At 43.2% G+C, this 21,516-nt stretch overlaps 1 protein-coding gene across 1 annotated transcript in view; it reads right to left on the bottom strand.

The window, feature by feature from the left end:
• Window positions 1–20,636, bottom strand: part of LOC118221346 (protein kinase C epsilon type-like) — a 53,794-nt gene extending 33,158 nt beyond the window's left edge. The window contains exons 1-3 of the mRNA XM_035406337.1: window positions 20,320–20,636; window positions 19,437–19,824; window positions 8,697–8,760 (exon numbers count right to left, since the gene is read on the bottom strand). Of these exons, the coding sequence (XP_035262228.1) occupies window positions 8,697–8,760; window positions 19,437–19,784 (412 nt within the window). The 5' untranslated portion in view covers window positions 19,785–19,824; window positions 20,320–20,636. The remainder of the gene's footprint in view (window positions 1–8,696; window positions 8,761–19,436; window positions 19,825–20,319) is intronic.
• Window positions 20,637–21,516: the final 880 nt, after the last annotated feature.

The following is a 21,516-nucleotide window of genomic DNA, read 5'->3' as shown; positions in this document are numbered from 1 at the left end:
CAGTAGCAACAAGCACCAGGTTTTCATGAATATTCTAAAACTGTAATTTAGAACCAGAAACTTGTTGCTAACTGAAACCGAGTAAGGCAGGAAAGAGGACAGAAGGACTGCAGGAGCTGGCAATGTGGGTGCTGTAGAGATTTTGTGATGTCAGGGAGAGACTGAATGTGTCTTCAGTTTGACCAGGTTCAGTTTGACAATCACCTGGCGTAATGGGGGAGGCTGCTTGAGCTTGTCTGAAGAAGATCTGCTTAATCCATGGAGGCCCTTGTCTGACCTAAGCAGGTTTTCACCAGAAGGATCAGAGTGAGCATCACAGACTTACTCCTACAGAATTTGATTACTCTATTCTTCAATTCCAAAATGATTTCACCTTAGATAGGCAACACTCAACTCCAATGAGCCTACCTCCAGCCTTTCAGAGGTCTATGTCAGTGATGGGTGGGAGGAGTAAGAGGCACTCCCCTCCTCTCTCTATCCATCAGGTAGTGAACACTCAGAGTAGTGCCCCCTAGAGACTGATAAGATTAATTACAGAGGAGCATTCCCCCTGGAGAAGGCATATTTCACTGCTCCAATTTTCAATATAATCACAGGAGAGAGAGACACACACACATTGGGCCTCATTCACGAAACATATGTACGATCACATTTGATCATAAACTGCATGTAAGAACGTTTCCAACAACATGTTGGCAATCATCATTTTTTTCTTATCTGTATTTGTTCATAGCGGTTTCCTGATGCACATCACATGAACAAGACTGTGCATAAAATTTGCAAACAGCCAGCATTCATCATCTCATACACTTGAGATATGCACAAAAACAAAGGTCTGCATATGTGTCATGAATCTCATATTGTGTTTTTCATAGGAACATTTTTAAGAACAAAAGGTAGAATAATTTAAGAGAAGTTTTGTGAATGAGGCCCATTGTGCATGCATGTGTGTGCATTTGCAGGTGTTTGTGTGTGTTTTATTTATTTTTTATTTAACCTTTATTTACCCAGGGTAGGTTCACCGAGCATGGATGCTCTTTTGCAGGAACGCCCTGCTTCACACTCATATGCATTCACACCTGGGAGCTGCCCAGTACAACCACAATCCTCTATTGTTGGCCACTGAGCAGCTCCACTGGAGGGAGAGAAAATTTTTTTTAGCCAATTAAATCAGGGGATGATTAGGCAGCAAGTTTTTGCGAGAGCCAGATCTGAGATTTTAGCCAGGACACCAGGGAACCCCCTACTCTTTGCGAATAGTGTCATGGGATCTTTGATGACCACAGTGGGTCAGGACCTCGGTTAACGTCTCATCCGAAAGACGGCATCTCCTACAGCACAGTGTCCCCGTCACTGCACTGGGGCATTGGAGTTTATTTGACCAGAGGGAAGATTGCCCCCTGCTGGCCCACCAACACCACTTCCAGCAGCAACTCAGTACTCCCTGGTGGTCTCCCATCCAAGTAATAACCAAGCCCACACTTGCTTAGCTTCAGCCAGTCGGCAGGAGCAGAGCGCGTGGTGGTACGGCTGCTGCTGGTGTCATTTTCAGTAATAAGAGTACCGTAGCTCTTCACACGGCATCTCAAAAAGATCCTTATGACACACTTATATGGTTTCACCAACATCCATAAAATGTTTGATATTCATCAATGTGCTGTACGTACAATACTGTAACCGTGGTGACCATTTTTAAGTCACGACCAGGCGGTTTCCGAATCAGCATACTCGCCTACTATTGTTGAGCATAATGGATGAAAAAAGTAGGCAAAATTTTCTATAAACGCACTGCACTTAAAATCCCAGGGTAGTATACTTCCACCGTAACTGCTGGTTCATTCTGAAAAATAACTGAACAGCAGCACAGGGGTAAAACTTATATGATATGATTGTGATCGACCAAGAAAAAACCAAGCAACGCATACCAAGTCCTCTTTCAGTAAACTTGAGTGAAATCAAGATGGTGAATTACTCCAATTCTAGCATAGCTGAATAGCTACAGTATATGGACCCAACTTGGAACCAATTAGTTTCTAAATCATAGCAAAAGTCCTGCCCATGAGGGTAAGTACAAGGTTATACACAGCACTTTGATCATGTGCTTCATCGTTTATTAAACTTGCGATTTGGTGTTTGTACCTTGTACAGTTCTCTTTAACGATCAGTAATTCTGACTGGATGAGAGCTTCTCCCAAATAAATAGACAAATAAAACCATTGGCAATAACATTAAGACATCTTCTGGATTTTCCCTGGACTCACTTGCTGATTATGCATGCCTTGCATGTCTTCAGACACAAGACTAGATCTCCAGCCTCTGAAATGTTACTGATTTTTTAAAAATTATTTTGTTGCAATGTCCTTCAGTTGTATCTGATTGGCTAGCCTTGGTAAACACTGATATTTTTTGGTTAGTCCTCCAAGTTAATCAGGTGTTCAAATTATGTGCTGAAATAATTTCAATGCTATGACAACATAACTGACTGAATGTGTTCATCCGAAGGGTACACGTTCTTTCCTCTCCTACTGTGGTATTGGGCTAGTGGAGAGGTGGTCAGGCACAGCCTTCACCAAGGCCTGCAGAGACTGACCGAACAAACCCACGGGGGAAGATGTGAAGAATGCAAATGAGAGGACGCGCTACTCAAACAAAAAGGGGATTGTGGGAGATTCCAGGGCCCTGCTCGGTTGTGTGGGAGCGCACGCACACGCATACACAATCACACAGGCACACACTCACACACACGTATGCAAGCAAACACACACACACACGCACAAACACACACACATTCGGAAAAGCTTCAGAAACACCGCCAGTATATATAGGATGATATTATGCGGATCAAACAGTGAGGGAACGGTACGAAAATAGAATTATATAAGCAGCCATCTGGTGCAGGACTAACAGGCGAAGATGGCAGGAAATAGAGCCGCTGAGCGAAAGATACATGGAGAAAGATGGCCCTGAAAACCACCGATGAACAAACTACGAACACCTCCCCAAAGAACAGGACATGCTATGTGACCACATTGACAGAGGGGAGGTGCATTTCCTCTTGCACTGTAGTCAATTTTCACAAATGTGTCGGGCGTCCTTTCGAAAAATACTAAACAGTGTTCAAACACTCTGTCGTACTTACTGAAAAATGTACAGGTGTATTGACCAAAGGAAATGCCGCATTGGCTGGTAAAAGGGGACTAAAATATATTATGCTATATTCATGAAGGGGAAGAGCAAATCTTCATGGTAGAGAATGGAGTGAAAGATGAGACAGGGGGTTGCTCCAAAAGTACAGAGCAGGGGGGGCAGGGATAAGGAGCATGGGGCAGGTCAGCCTCTTCTCTCTCCTTTGTCTGCCATGGATCTGATCTTGTTGGTGAGTGCAGATTGGACACAGGGGACACCCCGTGTTGGAATCAATTCGAAAGGGCAAAGGACACACGGCAGTCTCCTGGCACCATCTCTCTCTGACCTCACCACCTCCCTGACACAGGCATCTGCAAACCTGCTCCTAGAGAACCACATGCTCTGCTGGTTTTCCCCATTACTCTGCACTTAATTAACCAATTAGAGCAGTTGATTAGACAGTTAGGTCACTTCAGCTGTTTACATGGGTCTCAATTAGGTACGGATTTTAAGGTGAAAACAAAAACCGGCAGACCAATGTTGCAGACCCATGCTCTAACACCTCTTTCTGACATCGCCACTAAGTGCATCTCCTCCTATCTGCCTTGGTCTCATTCCCATACAGCTGTGAAGAGACTGAAAAACTGCCTTTCACCCAGCTGTGATCAGTGCAAACCACAGGAAGGGTCAGGTTAAGGGCCAGGGGGAGGAGCCACCATGCTCCATCCAATCAGAACATGAAGGCGGGGGTGAAGGTCCAGACAACAGTGTCGTTAATCCTCAGCTGATCCCCATCTACTATTTTCAGCCAGCAAAGTCAGGAGTGCTTTCCCTCACCATTGGCCCGACACCACTTCACAAAGAGCTAACCAAAACCGAGATACACCAGTCATGTACACGACAGTAAAAACAAGTACAAATATACACACTTTCACACCCACATAGGCATACCATATGCCCACACACAGGTGTATGCGCACACATACACAAACACACACAGACACAGTCAGGTCCAGAATTATTGGCACCTTTGATGAAAATGAGGATGTATCTAATGAACAACACAAATAAGGAGCTACAGTGAGCCCCATAACGTTTGGGACAATGACATTTTTAAAATTTTATTTGCCTCTGTACTCCACAATTTTAGATTTAGAAGTAAACTATTTGCATGTATTTAAAGCACAGATTCTCAGCTTTTATTAAAGGGTATTATACATTTATACACTTTGGTTTCAGCATGTATAAATTATAGGACAAAGCAACTAGCCCCTGAAACAAGCAGGAGCTGAAGATGGCTGCAGTCCATGCCTGGCAGAGCATGACCAGAGATTATATTCAACACCTGGTGATGTCTATGGGTCACAGACTTCAAGCAGTCATCGCATGCAAAGGATATGCGACAAAGCACTAAACATGACTACTTTCATTTACATAACATTTATATGTCCCAAACATTATGGCGCCCTAAATTGGGGGGTGGGGTGGGGGGTGGCTATGTATAAAATTGTTGTAATTTCTACAAAATGGAACCAAGGTATATAAAAATACACTTAAATAAAAGCGAATGTGCACTTTAACCACATGTTAATTGCTTTATTACACATTTTTTATTGTTGGAGTACAAAAATATGTCTATGTCCGAAACATTACGGCGCTCATTGTATATTTTTTGCTAAAATATATGAGAAAGGATATACTTCTATTCTTTAAAAAATATTTTTGTTTTAGGTTTATTAAATAATACTATTGTTTCCTAAGAGAGTAGGGGTCAAAATGAGAGCCTTTTAAATAAAATTGAACAAAGATCAACCTGTAAAAAAGTTCTCATTCATCTCATTCTTAAGGTATTGTATTGTGGCCTTCCTGTTTCACAAGGGAATAAAAATGAGGTAACCCACATGTAAAATCCCTTTGTCATCCATCACCATGGGGAAGGCCAAATAACTGTCAAATCACAAAAGACAGATGGTTCTTGGCCTACACAAATCAAGTATGTATAAATGGGTACGAAAATACACAAATGGTTCAATAATCAAACATATGGAACAGTTGAAAACTTGCCAGGAAGAGGAAGTAAGTTCATGCTGTCTCCACACACGATGAAGAAAATGGGGAGGGAGGCGAAGAACAACCCAGTGGTCACAGTTCAAGAACTACAGAGTTTAGTTACATCTTGGGGTCAGCAGCACCTCCATGCTGACAGGCTTTTTGAAGGGTTTTCACAAGCACACACACATGCACACAAACACAGGCACGCACACACATACACGCACACACATACAAAACCACACATCCACAACAAGCACATGTACACACACACACACACTCACACGCACGAACGCAATTAACAAACAACAAGGCCAGGTTAAAACCTAGTATATGGGTGGACCTAACACACTTCATCCGGCCGACCAATGGTGTAACTTCATCACTTCATCAGTCACAGACATTCCCTGCTGCGGTCCAGCCAAAAACCCACACATAAGGTATGCATGAACGCACATACCTAAATGCACACCCACAACAAGCACACCTACACACACACACGCACCACCAGTACAAATTCCAAATTACCTGTCATGTCTCATTCTTGTGTAAACTCACAAAAATCAAACAAAGAATGTCAAACTATTTGATTTTTAAAATTTAACACTGTCTTGTATGCTTGAGTTAAAACTTTTTTTTCAAATAGAAGTACCCAGCTGTAATCAGCAAGCCAGTACCCAAGATGTAGACTGTCAGCTCCTGCATTCCTGCACAGATGGAACTCTACTGTGAGCAGACCATCTGGTTAGTCTAGAAAATCTGTGTAATTCGTCTCAGAGGAGAGCAGAAAGTGTGCCCACCACCCTCACCGTGTTGACGTGTGAATTTATACTGCAGCACCGGTTTAAAAAAATAATCAAGCCTATTTCTGCACCCGTGAAACATCAGTGAAATTGGGGAACATGAATGAATGCATCAATAAAAGCAGGAAGGATGGAGAAAAGGGGAAATTCACAAAGCGGTTTGAATGTGTGAACCGCCTGACTCAAACCGATTGGATAATCTGTGAATCAGAAGAGTATGTGCGTCATGCATTTGAAATATTTCAGTCCCTAAATAATCACAATTTGGTGACTAAACTTGTCATATCCCCTCAGGTGAGACAGCACTAATAAATATCTCAGTGCAACAATATGATGAGTGATGAAGGCAGCATAGCAAGCCAATCAGGCCTGAAAAAAGCAAAAAATGCATAGCTAAAATGAGTTTCATTATACTTCTAAATCTGGGATGGGCAATCGGGGCCTTAACTTAACAAACCAACTGGTCTGGCCTTAATGATTTAATTAGCCCAATCATTTAGTAATTAATATTTTAGCTACAATTATTTATATAAGATCATGAATAAGTGTATTCAGCTAATCTGGCCGGTGTAATCGGTGACAACGTAAACCTGCACACACACTGGCCCTGCAGGAATGGAACTGCCCGCCCTTGTCCATACATCCATTCTAAATGGATGTAAATGGATGTATGGACAAGAATATATCTGGAATGCACTGAACCAGTGAGGCCTGAACTTTAAAAAGCAAGCCCCCGGGAAATGTGTTTGGAAGGAGTTCACTATTAATCAACCATTCGTGCACTGCAACAGGGTCTTCCATCTTTACCCTCATCCTTTCAGGGTCTGAACTGAGTGCTTTCAATCGGCGAGCCAGGGGCGGGGTCAAAAATAGCTTCTCTGCCTCAGAGTCACCCCCCCCCCCCATTCCAGACTTCATCACCAAGCAGGAGGGATCAAGTGACCCCCTGCTATCTGTGAAAACACGAGCAGCATTTCCATCTCATCGCTGTTATCACTGAACCCCTCCCTCCAACTACAGACCCCCCTGTCTGCTTTGACCTGTCAGCGGTGGGTTGCAATGGCTATGGGTTTCACAGTGTCGTGGGTGTTCTTTTTTTTTTTTTTTTTTGGTCATCATAAATCCGGTGCGTAGGGGTTAGGGAAGGGTTTGCTAAACTGCAAGATCCACTCGTATATTGTGTGGGGGGCCTCCTCCCCTCTCTGCTCTCTCTCCTAAATGTGAGTACTAACTGGCAAAAGTAATGCAATCGTAGTTTTAAACAAATATCATAATGTTTTTCAGTTTCACTCTTATATACTGAAAGTGCCTTTAAATTAGGACTGCGAACCACTTCGCAGATTAGCCACATAATGGTTACATCATGTCACATGGGCCGGGGCATACCAAATAATGTAAATATCAAATACACATTTTGAAATAATAGCATATTGGATACATCGGATACATTTGATCCCTATAGACTCTATAAATGTATTCTACATGCTATTGTCAAAGAATAGGTAAGTATCTATATCAATAGGATACATTAAAAGTTATAATTGAATTCCTAAACCTGCAAACCCAAATATGTGGTATAAAATGTATGCAATAGTAACAAAAAGTAAAATAGGAGGGGAACAAACATTGAGATAGCACAAGCAGCCTTGTTACAAAGCAAATAAAACATCTGTGGATTTCACCCAATGCCATATAACTGTGTATACAGTACATCTGTAAACAGACACGTTGCTTATCCATCCAATGGAAATTGGGCTGGGATCCATAACCAGGGCCACATACAACAGAGCCTCAGGGGGTGTCCTTGCATATCTGCATTTCCCAACCCCCCTCGTCCCCATTTACCCGCACTGAATCAGAAACCAGGGCAAAGGTGCCACAGCCAATCAGACATGAGCAACTAATGCCCTAAGGGTTTTCACAATCGAAAGATTTTAGGTTCACTCAGAAGAACCTGACATTTTTCTGTTGAAAAAAAACCTTAAAAAAACAAAGGTGTAAAAAACTGAAGGAAAGATTTTTGCTTTATCCAAAGAAAGATTTTTTCATTGTATTTTGCAAAAAAATCTACTTTATTTAAATGTAACCTCATACACTGAGCCCCTCAGGAGCAAAATCTAAGCTTTCCTTCTCATTAGAATTTCACAGCTGAATTTTGAATCACTGAGGACCAGGCAAAGGGCATATGTTATTACCTTCGGGCTAAAAATTCAGTCGCCTCACTTACAGAAGCACTTGGTCTCTGTGGTCCCATGTGGCTGACATAACCTGTTCAGCAGACTCGTGTATTTCATTTGCCAGACAGTCTCGTCCTTGAAACCAGAAGTGTCCAATTTTATCTGAAAAGGGCCGGTGTGGGTGCAGATTGTGTCTTCTGTTTTAGCCCAGCGCTACAACTGACTCAACGAATTAACCAATCATGGTCTTCAATCAAGACCTTGTCAAGTCTAATCTTTGTGCTGGGTTAAAACAAAAAACTGCACCCATACCGTCCTTTTTCTGATAGGATTAGGCACCCCTGCTCTAAACACTCAAACTTGCTGAGCATAAAACTCTGAGGCTCAGCTAATGACACACCATCAAACTACAACACGCCACTAACACAGCGACCAACCTGAGCACTGCACCAAGGCGCCTCAACGCAGCGACGACGCACCTCAACTCCTGAAAACCGCGCTGACACGGCAGGACGATAAACGCCTGAACGCCTGTCCTTACCTTCGCAGGAGGATCCCGACAATTCAATGGCAACAAACACCTTCCCCTCCGGCTCCAGATCTATCTGCAGTGTCGCAAAAAAGAGGGAGACAGAAAAGAGGGATTTAGAAATACAATACATAAGCCACTGCACATTCAGATTTTCACAGCAGGTTCTACGGCACAGTGCCCAGATCACTGTGCTGGGGCACTGGAGTTTATAATGGCCCAGAGGGAAAATGAACTGTGCGCTTACTGTACTGCTGACCCAAACAAGAAATCGTCGTTTATCCGCATCAGACAACACACTCAGTGGACGATGAGACCGATGACAGCATAAACGACAGAATCCGTGCTGTCCTTCATACGTAAGGCGGCCAACAAGGATTTCACTTCTCTACCGCCTACACTCCAGCAGGGCCCAGGCTCTTCACTGACGACAGGCGGAGAAGACAGAGCGTGTAAGGGGATTCAGCTTCATTTATTTATTTATTTATTCGCTGGGCTGACAGTGGAAGGGAACCCACGCGCCTTCCAGCGGGGCGAACCGCCCACCACACCCGCCCGCTCGAGAGATAAGACTAATCCCGGGACACGGCTCGGGCTGCGAAAACAGAGAGCTTTCAAAAATGCGCAATTTCACCTTCGGGGAGGTAGAAATCCATTTCGATTAGATGCGGGGGAACGGTCCTGAAACATAACGTCTGGGTGATGGCACTGTGGAGGAGGCACATGGAGCCAACCTACACTGATCGTCAACCGGTCGGGCACAGATTAACTAACGGGTGAACCTGAAACCTTCAAACCCCTCCCGTAAAACCTTTTTTTGGGGGGAGAGTTGGGTTTTCAGCTTGATGGCAGAGGGGTTTGAGTGGAACTGAGCACAACTGCTTAAAAATCCCAGGCCATAAATTACCAAGAGGGTAAAGCTGAAAATATAAAAATCATGTCATATATAGTACTGCGTAACAAAAGGCTCAGATAAAACGTGTGTACCTTCAAACTGTTTGAATGCTCCCACCAATGTAAGTCCAAACTAGCGATCTGCAGATACTCCATTCTTCTGGACGCCACTGAGCTTCATGTATGACCGAAAAGCCCATGTTATGAACCTTCAGTCAGCCATTCATACATTACATGTACAGAGCTTTACCCACTGCTCTGAAGTAGTCCTAACTACTGGTCCATACTGATGCCACTGCTCCCCATTGCTGCTCTGACCACTGCTCGCTCCCCACTGCAGCTCTGAATACTGCTCTCCAACACTTCTCTGACCACTGCTCCCCAACACTACTCTGATCACTGCTCCCCACTGCAGCTCTGACGCTACTCTGCACTGCTGTCCTGATCACTGCTCTATACTGCAGCTCTGATTAGGTCTTCATGCTAATTTCTGTTGGGCATTGTTGCCTTGACCATTGCCCTAAATAGCAGGTTTGCTACAGTGATCAGGACCAAGAATAAACAATCAGAATGCAGGCTGCACAGACTCCTGGTCTTCAAGGACTGCCTGCACTGCAACCATGTGACCAACACCAAAAGTGACAAATCATAGGTGCTTGTAGAGTGATTCACAGACAACGATTTTGAATTTGGACGCACAGATGGCACCAGCAGGGTCGAGGATCGTAAGCCTACAGAGGTGTGTCTTCATAAAGGGCACAGCCTGCTGTTAGGCATTCTGTGCATGGTTATCACACCACTGCCCCCCGTTGGTCTGGCTGGCTCACTACCGGCACAGAACTCTGCACTCACACTGTCTACTATCTACTTATGACTGTGTGTGAATGTGTGTGTGTGTGTGTGTGTGAGAGAGAGAGAGAGATGGAGAGAAATATAGATGGTGGGATATACAATTAAATGTGTGAATGTTAGAAAAAAGAGAGTGTGACACTGATCTAATCCCTGATAAGAGCTCATAATGACAATCACACTTTATTGTCATAGTAAACATACAGTAGGCTATATCTTTGCCAAATCATATACATAAAACAGAATAAAAGAAAAAAATTGCATTATAAAAGATAGTAAATGTAACTAAAAAACGAATGAACAGTGGTAGGATATAATCTAATAAAATATTGACTAACCTACTAACAAACTTACTGTATCACTAAGAACTTGGTAATATAAAACAGCTACATTCCTGGTTCCAAATCTCACCATTACCACATTACACATTATCAAGTTCTTATTGAGAGTTAGGCCTGAATTCAATCAACATTTGCCCTTATCTTTTAAAATAAAGTTTCTTAAAAACACTGCTTGGTGAGTTCAGCAATCAAGGACTAAATTAGCAAAACTTTCTGAAGAAAATTAGTTTAGGACAAATGTTGATTAAACGTAGGCTTCTGTGATGGAATGGAGAGGTGTTGCTGGACCTGATAGAAAACCCAAGTGTTACAAAACAATTAAAAAATGTATTCAAACAGAAAATCCAGTGATTGGCAAGAGTTAATTAGCATCTATCTATGCCAACTCCGGAAACGAAAGGAAGGAACTACAAGCGAATCAAATCTTCTGTTCCAGAATGTTCCCTTTCCACATAGACACGGTGGGTGGATGTGTCAGGACTGTGTGGGTAGATACACATCATGGTTATCCAGATAATAAAAATAGAAATACAGATAATAACATATTTATAGAATTATCCTAAAACGTTAATTTGTTTCTACACACTGGCAGTTTGTGGATTTTCCAGTAGATTGCTCGACATAATACAGCCACAACGTGGGCCAATTTCAGACCAAATCACTCACACGGCAACCCAGCCTCCAGTTAACACTGCAAACCAGATGTAATCAGGGGAAACCAAACTGTCATACAAACCACAACCTCTTCAGCCTGTCAGGATGAAAAAAACAAAAAAAACGAACCAGGCACCAAAACAGACAAGGCCCAGTAACCAGCTCTTTCCCCTGTCAGAGCAGAGAAAGAACATCACCGAGTACAGACACATCGGAAAAGAACCTGGCCCTCAATGACAGAAGAACAATAGAAGGTGTTACGTCCTCAACAAAGGCTAAGACTGAGAATCTGGCAAACACGGATGGTTATTTCAATAGCTTTCACCACGGGATCCAGGGGTGTGTGATGTGTTTGGGGAGTGATTTACACAAACTGCGGTGGTAGCTGCTTTGGATTATTGTATCCGACAAGAAAATCAATAAAGGCAAAACAGCTCTACATAAAGAATATGAAAATGAAAATACGAACATAAACACAGGTAATAAGTGAGAATGTCGGGCCTGGACTTCAGGTAATACAGTATAAAGGCTGTCAGGGAGCAAGCAGGTAAAAAAAGTGAGTTAAGCGCATTATCTATGTACAGAGTCAGTAGGTAAATGTCCGTAAAGGCAAGCCACAGGAGAGAGAAATATATGAGACTTTGATACACATGCCAATTCCCTATCATTTATATATGCAACCATCCTCTAACTCACAACATGCTCACATGCACAAACACACATGCTCAGTGCTCTACAATAAAGCTTGCCCACCTGCCCATTGGCAAGCCAAATGAGCTAGCTCACAATCTAGTTTGTTCAAATCTCCATTTAACGGCGCTAAGCTAGCACAGAAGTCGAGTTTTGCGTGAAGACTAGTAGCAGGTACACTCAGTGAGTTGAGTCATTTGATTCCGTTCACTAGAAAGATCAATTCAGTGATTTGTTCATTGGTTAGTTCAGTAGTTCTTCCAGTTAGTCTTTTGTTTGCAAATAATTCAATGGACTCATGTGCCACTTCCATGCATTCAGCACAGATCTGTTCAGTGATTCCTGATGGAAGCAAAGCCTGTGCTGCAAGTTAACTGACGTGCTCTGATGTTAAAACTCAATTTAAACCTCTGCACTTCTCACTTTAACTCAGTTGTGATCTGTTTTATATATTTATTTTTAAATAAATATAATTAGCAATGGTTTTTGTATAATTTGCTTGTGCCTGACTTGACAGCACATTGTTGAGGCTAGTAGCCTTTTTAAATCCCTGAGAAAAACCTTGGCAAAAAGGTTCAGAAAAATACCCTCTATCGTCGATGATATTTTCTTCTTAATGTTATATTTAGCAATAAAATATGGCACTGTATCTCCAGAACCTAGGCTATGTGATATGGTAAATCATCATCTCTTTATTTTTACATAGGGCCCACTTGGCCAGTGAGTCTTCCCAGCAGGCTACATTTGTTAAAACAACTGTATTGTCCAGTCATTAGCAAGACATAATTTGTGTACATAAATTCTGACACTGGCCTAAATAGAAATTCCATCATTGATATTGCTTATTGCAAGACTATTATTATTCTGTTTCAAAATCTTTTTCGTTTTCTGCAAAAAAAAACGAAAAAGATGCAAAACAGAAAAATGTCCCTAGTGAACAGTATTCTGGGATGTTCCAGCTCCAGTATCCAGTATCTTGTCCACCTCTCCATTTTCTCACATATAGCTAATTCTGTGAATTTAAAATAAAATTGCAATAATGAAGCTAATTATTGAAAAATGAACGAATGCTTAAGACTGTATGTACTGAGGGAGCGTATCCGCTGAGGAAGAGGAGCTTCTCAGGCTGGGGGTGGGGGGGAAGGGGGGGTGGGGGGTGGATGGAGGAGTGAGTCACATGACTGCATGCGTGGGTGTACAGTACAAGTTGAGAGAAAGTTTCAGTTTCCGTGCGCAAACTAGAACAGCAAAGAGAGCCCCTAGATGTTTGTTAAAAAGGTCTGTGCTGCTTAGGGGGGTAAAAAGAGATTTTTTGGGGGAGAAAGCAATGCATTTTTGATCTCATAAGAAGTGCAAATTACAGAAAATCCCACCCAGTATATCCCCCACAATCCTATCCCCTCCTATAGAGTGCTTAATTACTGAATGTACCCCACCTTTATTAATCATTCCGGCAGAACAGATTATGACATACTCTATTCATTTTAATTTATTATTACATCACCTGTTCCCTCAAGGACATTATGAGATCATAAGCTTCTTTCAAGTCATAAACCTCATTAACTTGACACTCACAGTAATTCTTTACCAAGGGCCGCATACCTTGCATACCAGAGAAAACTTCCATTCATTTATTTAGTGTTAAGGGGTTTGTCACATGATGCTACACAAGAATACTGTGTAATCCTCATCACCTTCCCTTTCCATCTGTAAATGTAAGCTAAGACATTACGCCAAGTGTTTAAATTTGACATTTTATGTCAATCATACCATGCCATCTACAATGGCCACATAAACAGCACCTATATCTCAAGCCAATAAATCTGATTTAAGGAAGTGACTAATATAGTAATATAAATGTATTTATATTACATTTAAATCAAAATATTTAAATCAAAGTGGAGCCAGCCCCACAAACCATTCCTGCAGCCCAACGTATTCAACATTGCAACTTTAATACCTGCTGAGGGATCTTCATTTGGGAAAAAAATTGGTTTCCCTGCCACTCTTTCTGTCTCTATGACTTTGTCTCACCCTCAGTTCAATTCAGTTAGATTTACTGGAATTTACTGGGTAAGTATGCACTAACATTTTGTTAGTCACTCTGGATAATAGCAACTGGTAAATGTCTGTAACGTTACGTAATGTAATGTTTCCAAGACTACAGTATATATGAAATAGCCTATAGCGACCTTTCCTTTCTCTCTCAAAATTCAGTTTGCGTAGGTCCAGGCACACTCAAGATGTGGGCCTGCCTGGCTCCCTTTCTCAGGGTACTGTGCATCAGAGCCCGAAGAGGGCGGTCCGACAGGGATACGGCTTCGGCCTCTTTGAGCTCCAGCCAGCAGTGCCACTCTAGCCAGACGGCGACCCAGTTCCCCAGCATCGGGCAGCAACCTTTGCACCCAACCGCCAGAACATGACACTGGGCCAAGTGACGCACGACATGCACGACCACGCGCTCGACTGCACACTCATTCTCTCCCCCGACAGAATGAAAGCGCGTCAGTTTAGATCTACCCGGACACAATGCAGACATCGCTTCTGTGCGTGCGTTTCATTCTTCCCCTACTTACGCGGCGGAACCATACATCCATGTGCAGTTACGGTTCTTATATGCAATCTTGGCACGTAACAGACAGCTTATGTGCCCATGTTTCGCTATTCCCCCAAGTTACAGTGCAGGCCGCTGACCTCGTGATTAGAAGCAGTGGAAACTTCACGTGCTTCAGAGGACAGCACAAGCTTGTCCTGAATAGATAGTAGAGGTTGCAGCAATGAGCGCCGATATGCATTTTGACCTCGATGTACAGTAAGGTGAAGGGTGCCGTTACCATCACGTGCTCCAGTTCACAGGCCATACACAAGCTTATGATACCCAAGCACAAAGAGACAGAGCAAGCTAGGCTGTGAGAGCAAGTCAGAGAGAGAGAGACAGAGACAGAGAGAGAGAGAGAGAGAGAGAGAGAGAGAGAGAGAGAGAGAGAGAGAGAGAGAGAGCGCAAGAGAGAGCGAGGGAGAGAGAGAGAGAGAGAGAGAGACTACTTTCTGCAGTAAAATTTAATGTAAACCAAATATAGAAAGTCATACATGTTCATGTTTCAGCTTTGCCATAGTTCATCAGTGGGTCTGATGTCTTCTCTACGGTCACTCCGTTAAATCCATCACCCCTGCCACATCACCTTCTGGGGGGGACAGGAACAACAGGGTGTGCCAAGGAGAGCAGATCCGACCCAAACCCCGGATTAGCCCACTTCTTTTGAGGGTTTTGTAAGGCCAGGGATAAACAAGTCCACCGTTTGGTGACTGAGACAACCACAACTCCCTGTCAAACACGATGAAGCCATCTCCATCAGCTTACCCAAAATAAATTCAGCCAAACAACAGCTAAACTGAACAAGGCTCTTTTTTTCTCTTAAATCTGCTATAATTTCATTATTTTAATTTGGTCACTTGGTTTATCCCTTTATCCTTGACAGCCTTTATCCTAATATCTAATTGTACCAACAAACCCTGTTTTGGGGTGTCTACTGTTCGTAGTTTTGTTACAAGGACATGCATATGGATCTGGCTGTTCTCATTTTACTGACATCATCCAGACAACCAACAAACCCCCTTTCACTCTTTAACAGACAGCATAGAACCATTTATCATGGGACTGTCCATGGAAATTAGCTAATGGCTAAATTGGATACAATGTATGGTATGTACGTTAGTGCATGAATGTTTTAATAGATAAATAAATAAACAATCCCCTTCCCTTCCAAATGACCAATCCTCTGACATCAGCCATCAACAAATCTCCGCCCCCCAGCCAACCAATCAACCAATCACCTTCTGCAGTTCACAGATAGTAGGCTATCTATTAGCACAAGAGCTGGAAACATCAGCAAGGGTCAAGTCAGCCAGCCAACTCTTCACACAATCCCCAAAGCACAATGGAAAACAATATACCCAATACAGCAAAGATGAACAGAAACCAAAAATGCCAGATAAAAAAAAATGAATCAAAATAAACGAGAATACATGAAAATAAGGAATTAAATGGAAAGTCCACCGGATATGAGTGGACTTTTTCTAAGAAACGACGTGAAGGAATTATTCTGAGATATAATCAAAGAAACATTCATTTCAAAATTGCCAAAACTCACATCATCTGGGAATGCTCATTATAATGTCTTTTGGGAGTCTTTTGCAGAAGCGCTTTCCTGTTTATCATTGTGGTTGTACTTATGCACAAAGCAGTACTTCCATTTGGGGATAATACAAAATTCAATAAATTTACACAAGAGATTTAATTTATTAGCAGGATTTACTTTTTCATAGAAACCAACCCTGAAGGGGTGGGCGAGTCATCTTATTTCCTGGATATTTAAGTCTCCGAGGGCCAGCCATGCCACTTCAAAAAACTGGACAGCCTTACAGTAATCCCTATGACCAAATTATATGAAAGACATTTTTTGAGCGATTCCGAAATGGTACATAAGTCTCACAATGCAGCCAGTAATGGACAGCCATGTACGGGAAAAAGGAAGAAACACAATCAACTTCTGCGGTGAGAGCAAGACCCAGTGCAAAAAACTGAAGGGGAAACTGAGACAAACAGGTGTTGTACAACAGGGAGCGTCACGCCCAACAACAAAACAGAAAGACACGACATACATGGACAATTGAAGAAAGTGCAAAGTAACAAGACAAAGGAGGGACATAAGGTTAAAAACAGAGAAAAGAAGACTGAGAAGGCAGACTGGGCTGTTTGTTCCTGTCCCTTCCCACAGCTGGAGCCTCGTAATAACCAGCTAATCGGTGAAGTAGATATATCCGCAGATAAGGGTTCAATCTTGCAGCCCCATTCATATGATAATGAGGTCCTTAAAATGAGAGCCAATGCCATTCTCCCCAAGTACAGAGGATCCAGAGTCTCAACAATGAAGCTAATGGGGAGGATGTGAATTATTGAAGCCTCCTGGCAGCAGAGGAAAGAGCTGCCTCTTTGAGCCTGAGCTCGGAAACCAGTCTAACATGCAAGGACCAGGCATCGCTGCAGTGAAGGCTGTGGGTGCACCCATGGCGTCCCTGCAGGTAGCTCTGATATTTACGCATGAAGATTACGCCTGGAACGATGCAGAACATTTACATATGCTCTCAGAAGCATGTCGTGCCCTTTGCCACCGTCAGTGGTAAATAAGGGTTCAGACACAATCCGCACTGGCCAGGCACATGACAGGCAGAGGAACAAAGCTGCAGAACTGGGAAGTCATGACGTCAAAGACAATGATGTCACAACAACGTGGCATCTTGTGTCATGACAGCTTGTGCCATGTTACATCAGCACCACCCGACTTCGATTACAGCACCCTCTCCATCGGAATCCGCCTGTCTTCCCAAGGCATCACGGGTAATCGCCATATCATAAGAAATCACAAGTAATTTTCATATCACAAGGAATCACAAGTAATTGCTACATCACAAGGAATCACAAGTAATTGCCATATCACAAGGCATCACAACTAATTGCCATTTGCAATAGTCTCTTTCCCACAGGGCTGCCAGAGAGCTTGGTTTATCCAAAAAATGTAGGACATTTTGAAAAATGCATACAGTACAGTTCAGGGGCAGGTGTATATGAGTCAATGGGACATAGGAGGTTTTGAAAAGAAGGCATGGTGGAAGGGCGGGAGTTCTGAAATTGTGCACAGGAGTGTATAGGGGTGGAGGAATTTGGGAAGGAAAACCAAGCATCTGGCAATATCGCTCCCTCTGACCCCAAAGTCAAGTAAGGCTTTGTCTGAGAGTTCCTGCAGCCTCCAAACCATTCCACATACCCCATCCATTTGGGTGAGACAATATGGATGAGTGTCCCAATTCTCCCTGTGACTAAAAAAAGGAGGAGATGAAATGCCTCAGCCAATCACTCTACAAAGTGTTGCGGGCAATGGATGAATACCAGGAAACAAAAATAGACTGCCCCCCAACCCCCATCCCATGTGTCTTCTGCCTAACCCATTAACAACCTGATCTGTCAGTGGTGCACTGATGCATAATCTACACAATCTGACCTTTCCCATGATGTCTGGCTTCTGGGGAAGGGGTGGGGGCGGTGATGCAGTCATGGTCTGTATCGTGACAGGCTTTGTTTCACATTCAGCAGCACCACAAATCCACCTCTGACAGAAGTGTTAATGCAAATTTCACATTTTCAATGTGTAAATACAGAAGGACTGTCCCACTCAGGGGTGCTATAAGGGGAGGGTGGGGGGGAGAAGGACGTTAAGGCAATTCCAAGGGCCCTGAATGACAGGGGCACTCAAAAAGTATTTGAACATAGGATTTTCTGAGATGGTGGGGCCCAAAGTGTGACTTTGTCTGTGGTGGTGCCCCTGGTCCCACTGCACCTTTTTTGAGTGTAGTAAAATGCAGTGCCATGTCTGTGCCACAGCACGTCCACTCTAACACATACCCGCAGTCTAGTAGCTATAAATCCCTGTTCTAAATCCTGATAAACTGTGAAAGAACGCTTCAGTCATTCTTGATACTTGCAGAGACATGCTTCTAACTGAAGGCACCTGTGCATAACTGACACTACCTTAAACAGCTATGCCTGGTACTGGTCCTGACCCCCAAGTTAGCCTCCAGGTTGTGGATATGTGCTTTGGTTTTAATTGTTCATTGGATCTGCTCGCCTGGAGAGAACAGCGCAACGCCAACAACCAGGCAGGGCATCATCAGGCCAAGGACAGCGACGATGAAAGTCAACGTGTCACTCTTCCGCCTGAATATTATTATTGATCCACCATTCCACCGACTGTGCGAAACCAGGCAAAAAACAAGGCAAGCGCGTGGGATCTGAGACAAGGTCGTCACCGTGTTCCGCGCTGACAAAAAAAGAAACATTGCTATGTGAGGGAAGGACATTCGAGGCCACATTATTTATGACAAGCTGCGCGCCGAAATAGCCCCACCCCCGCCACTACGCAATCATATATTATCTAGGTCCCTGCGCTTTTCAGGGACTACCACTATGGTGCAAAAATGTGTTCCAAAAGCAGGCGTTCAAATGTCAGTGGACAGAGATGCGATTTCGTCATGAAGATGTTCGAATTCTACAGTGCTGCAAGAAAGCTGTTACGCTGAAGAAAGTGTTACTCCAGTTTCTACATTGATTTGCAGGAAATAACCACCTCCCACCGCCCGAAAGCTCGTGACAGCTGCCGTGTAGGGAGAAACAAACTGCATGGGACACTATAGGTTCACCACAGATAAACATATCATCAATCTCAGGTTCCATCGCGAGGCAAGAGGCAGAGACTAGAGACAGACATACCCAGTCCTCGAAGTGCCTGCTGTTGTTCTGCAGCAGCTCCTCAAACTGTATGGTGCAATTGGCCACAAAATCATCGTAACCTATCGGCGCGTCGTGAAATACTGATAGTTCAATTTTCCTCCCGTCTTGTACCTCCGTGACAAACTCGTCGTTCCATACTGGGTTGTTAGTCTTCTGCTTGGTGGATGTCTGGCCCACTCGAGAATTGTCCACGTTAAGGGCAATGTAGGTGTCCAGTAAGAAGGTCTGCGTCTTCGGCCCAACCGCGTGTCTCAGAGACCAAGCCGTGGGTTTCAGGTCCGCAGCTTCACAAATCTTTATTCTCAGCAACCCATTAAAAACCACCATGGTGCTGATGCGGTCTTCCTCTTGACTCAATGTAGCACAGCTGAAAATAAAACAAAGCTTATTTCCCGTCACTTCAAACGATTTTAAACAGTTTTGTGCATTATGTACACATTTCCCCTACGCTAATGCATGCAAGAATGCAGGGGGTTTCCCCCTTCAGCTCTTGCGACACCAAGTGATTGCATGCGATTACTTCCTTGCATATACTGAGAAATAACAGACCCTTTCTCACTACGTTACTCACAAACAAATTGCGTGAAAATCAGCGTCTAACAGTCCAGTGCGAATTTACTTTTTGGATATCTTTCCCTAATATGTTCGCGAATGACAAGCACGTTTGGTAGTTATATAAGCGTTTACTATTACTAATTTTCGTCTTCCCTTGAAAGCAGTTCAAATGATGTTATCACTGAATGTTGGCTGGACCGATCGGAGAATAGCATTTCCAATTGAAATAAAAATATAACCTCGGTACTTTCTTCCCATACAGTCTCTTTAAAATAAACTAAAATAAACCGAAGCGGGATCTCCTCACCAGCGAAGCCTTCTCAACCTCTTGTCTTCGTCTGGGCGGTGGGAGGGAGAGGGATTCCAGCCCCGCGTGCCGTGCACTCGGGACGCCTCTCCTATAGAATGGTCTTAAAATGATCACAGCAACACGTCTATGTTGTGATTCTCGTGTGGTAACCTCTCATACACCTCATCAAATGCTTGCCTGCTTCTGGAATTCTAGATTTACTGTTCGGATGTCTTAGTCTACGTTTTTTTTCTATCTCTCCCTCCCTGTCTGTAAATGTTACTGCAGGACATGCGCAAAACACGTCTGTTATAAGCCGCGCCGTCTCATCTGTGCTGCGTAGGAGGGGAGCAGCACAGATGAGACGGCGCGGTACAAACCAGCGGGGCAAAACGGCCGTCAGGACCAAAATGCATGCCAAAAGGGGCTTGCTTGGGGATGTGAAACCATACCACTGGTGTAGTGCCATGCTTTGAGGTACTCAGAGCACGGTTGCTGTAAACGACATCATTGCCAGGTCAACAGTTAGGCAACTCACAGCAATTTAATCTCCGAATCCAATTTCATGAACTAAGTCAATCAAATCTATTTAAACTTGATTCTGTCGTACTGTATGTGATCATGTATTAAAACAAGCAGGTTCCTAAAAACGCTGTTCAAAAACGTATGCCTTAATCCTGTGCCGTATGACTGCCACTGCCCTACACATCAGTTAATGCTGACACACTAGATGATACGATTGCACACGCGTATAGGGGAGGCTGAAGTATTAAGGAAGAAAGACTCAACAGTCAAAAATGTCTGCACAAATAGGCTTGACACGTTTTTATATATAGACTACGTTTTGCGTGTATACACTTAAGATTTTTTTATATTTATTTATTTATTTTTCAGTTTCCCAGAAAATTCACCGAACGTTTTATCAAACGTTCCAGTAGGCAAGTGGCTTCCAAGATCTATGTGCCTTGAACGCAAATTGACATTTCAAGGAGGATTAGCCTACATCAACGGGTCTTCAGTTTCGTCAATCAAGATAGTTTTTTTATGGGTTATCACTGAAGTTATAATTTTATCAGGAATGTTAACAACTATCATACAATCTACAATTGTATTGCTTTAATTCGGAATATAATTTAAATGTACTAGTCACGTGTCGTCAATTGAGTCTCCATGACGGTAACGATCAGGGGATAATTCCAGTAGGTTTGTGTGCGA

Source organism: Anguilla anguilla, chromosome 2 (assembly GCF_013347855.1).
Source record: "Anguilla anguilla isolate fAngAng1 chromosome 2, fAngAng1.pri, whole genome shotgun sequence".
In the NCBI taxonomy this organism is placed as follows: domain Eukaryota; kingdom Metazoa; phylum Chordata; class Actinopteri; order Anguilliformes; family Anguillidae; genus Anguilla; species Anguilla anguilla.
The sequence above is the reverse complement of the archived record's forward strand: the minus strand, read 5'-3'. Positions and strand labels throughout refer to the sequence as shown.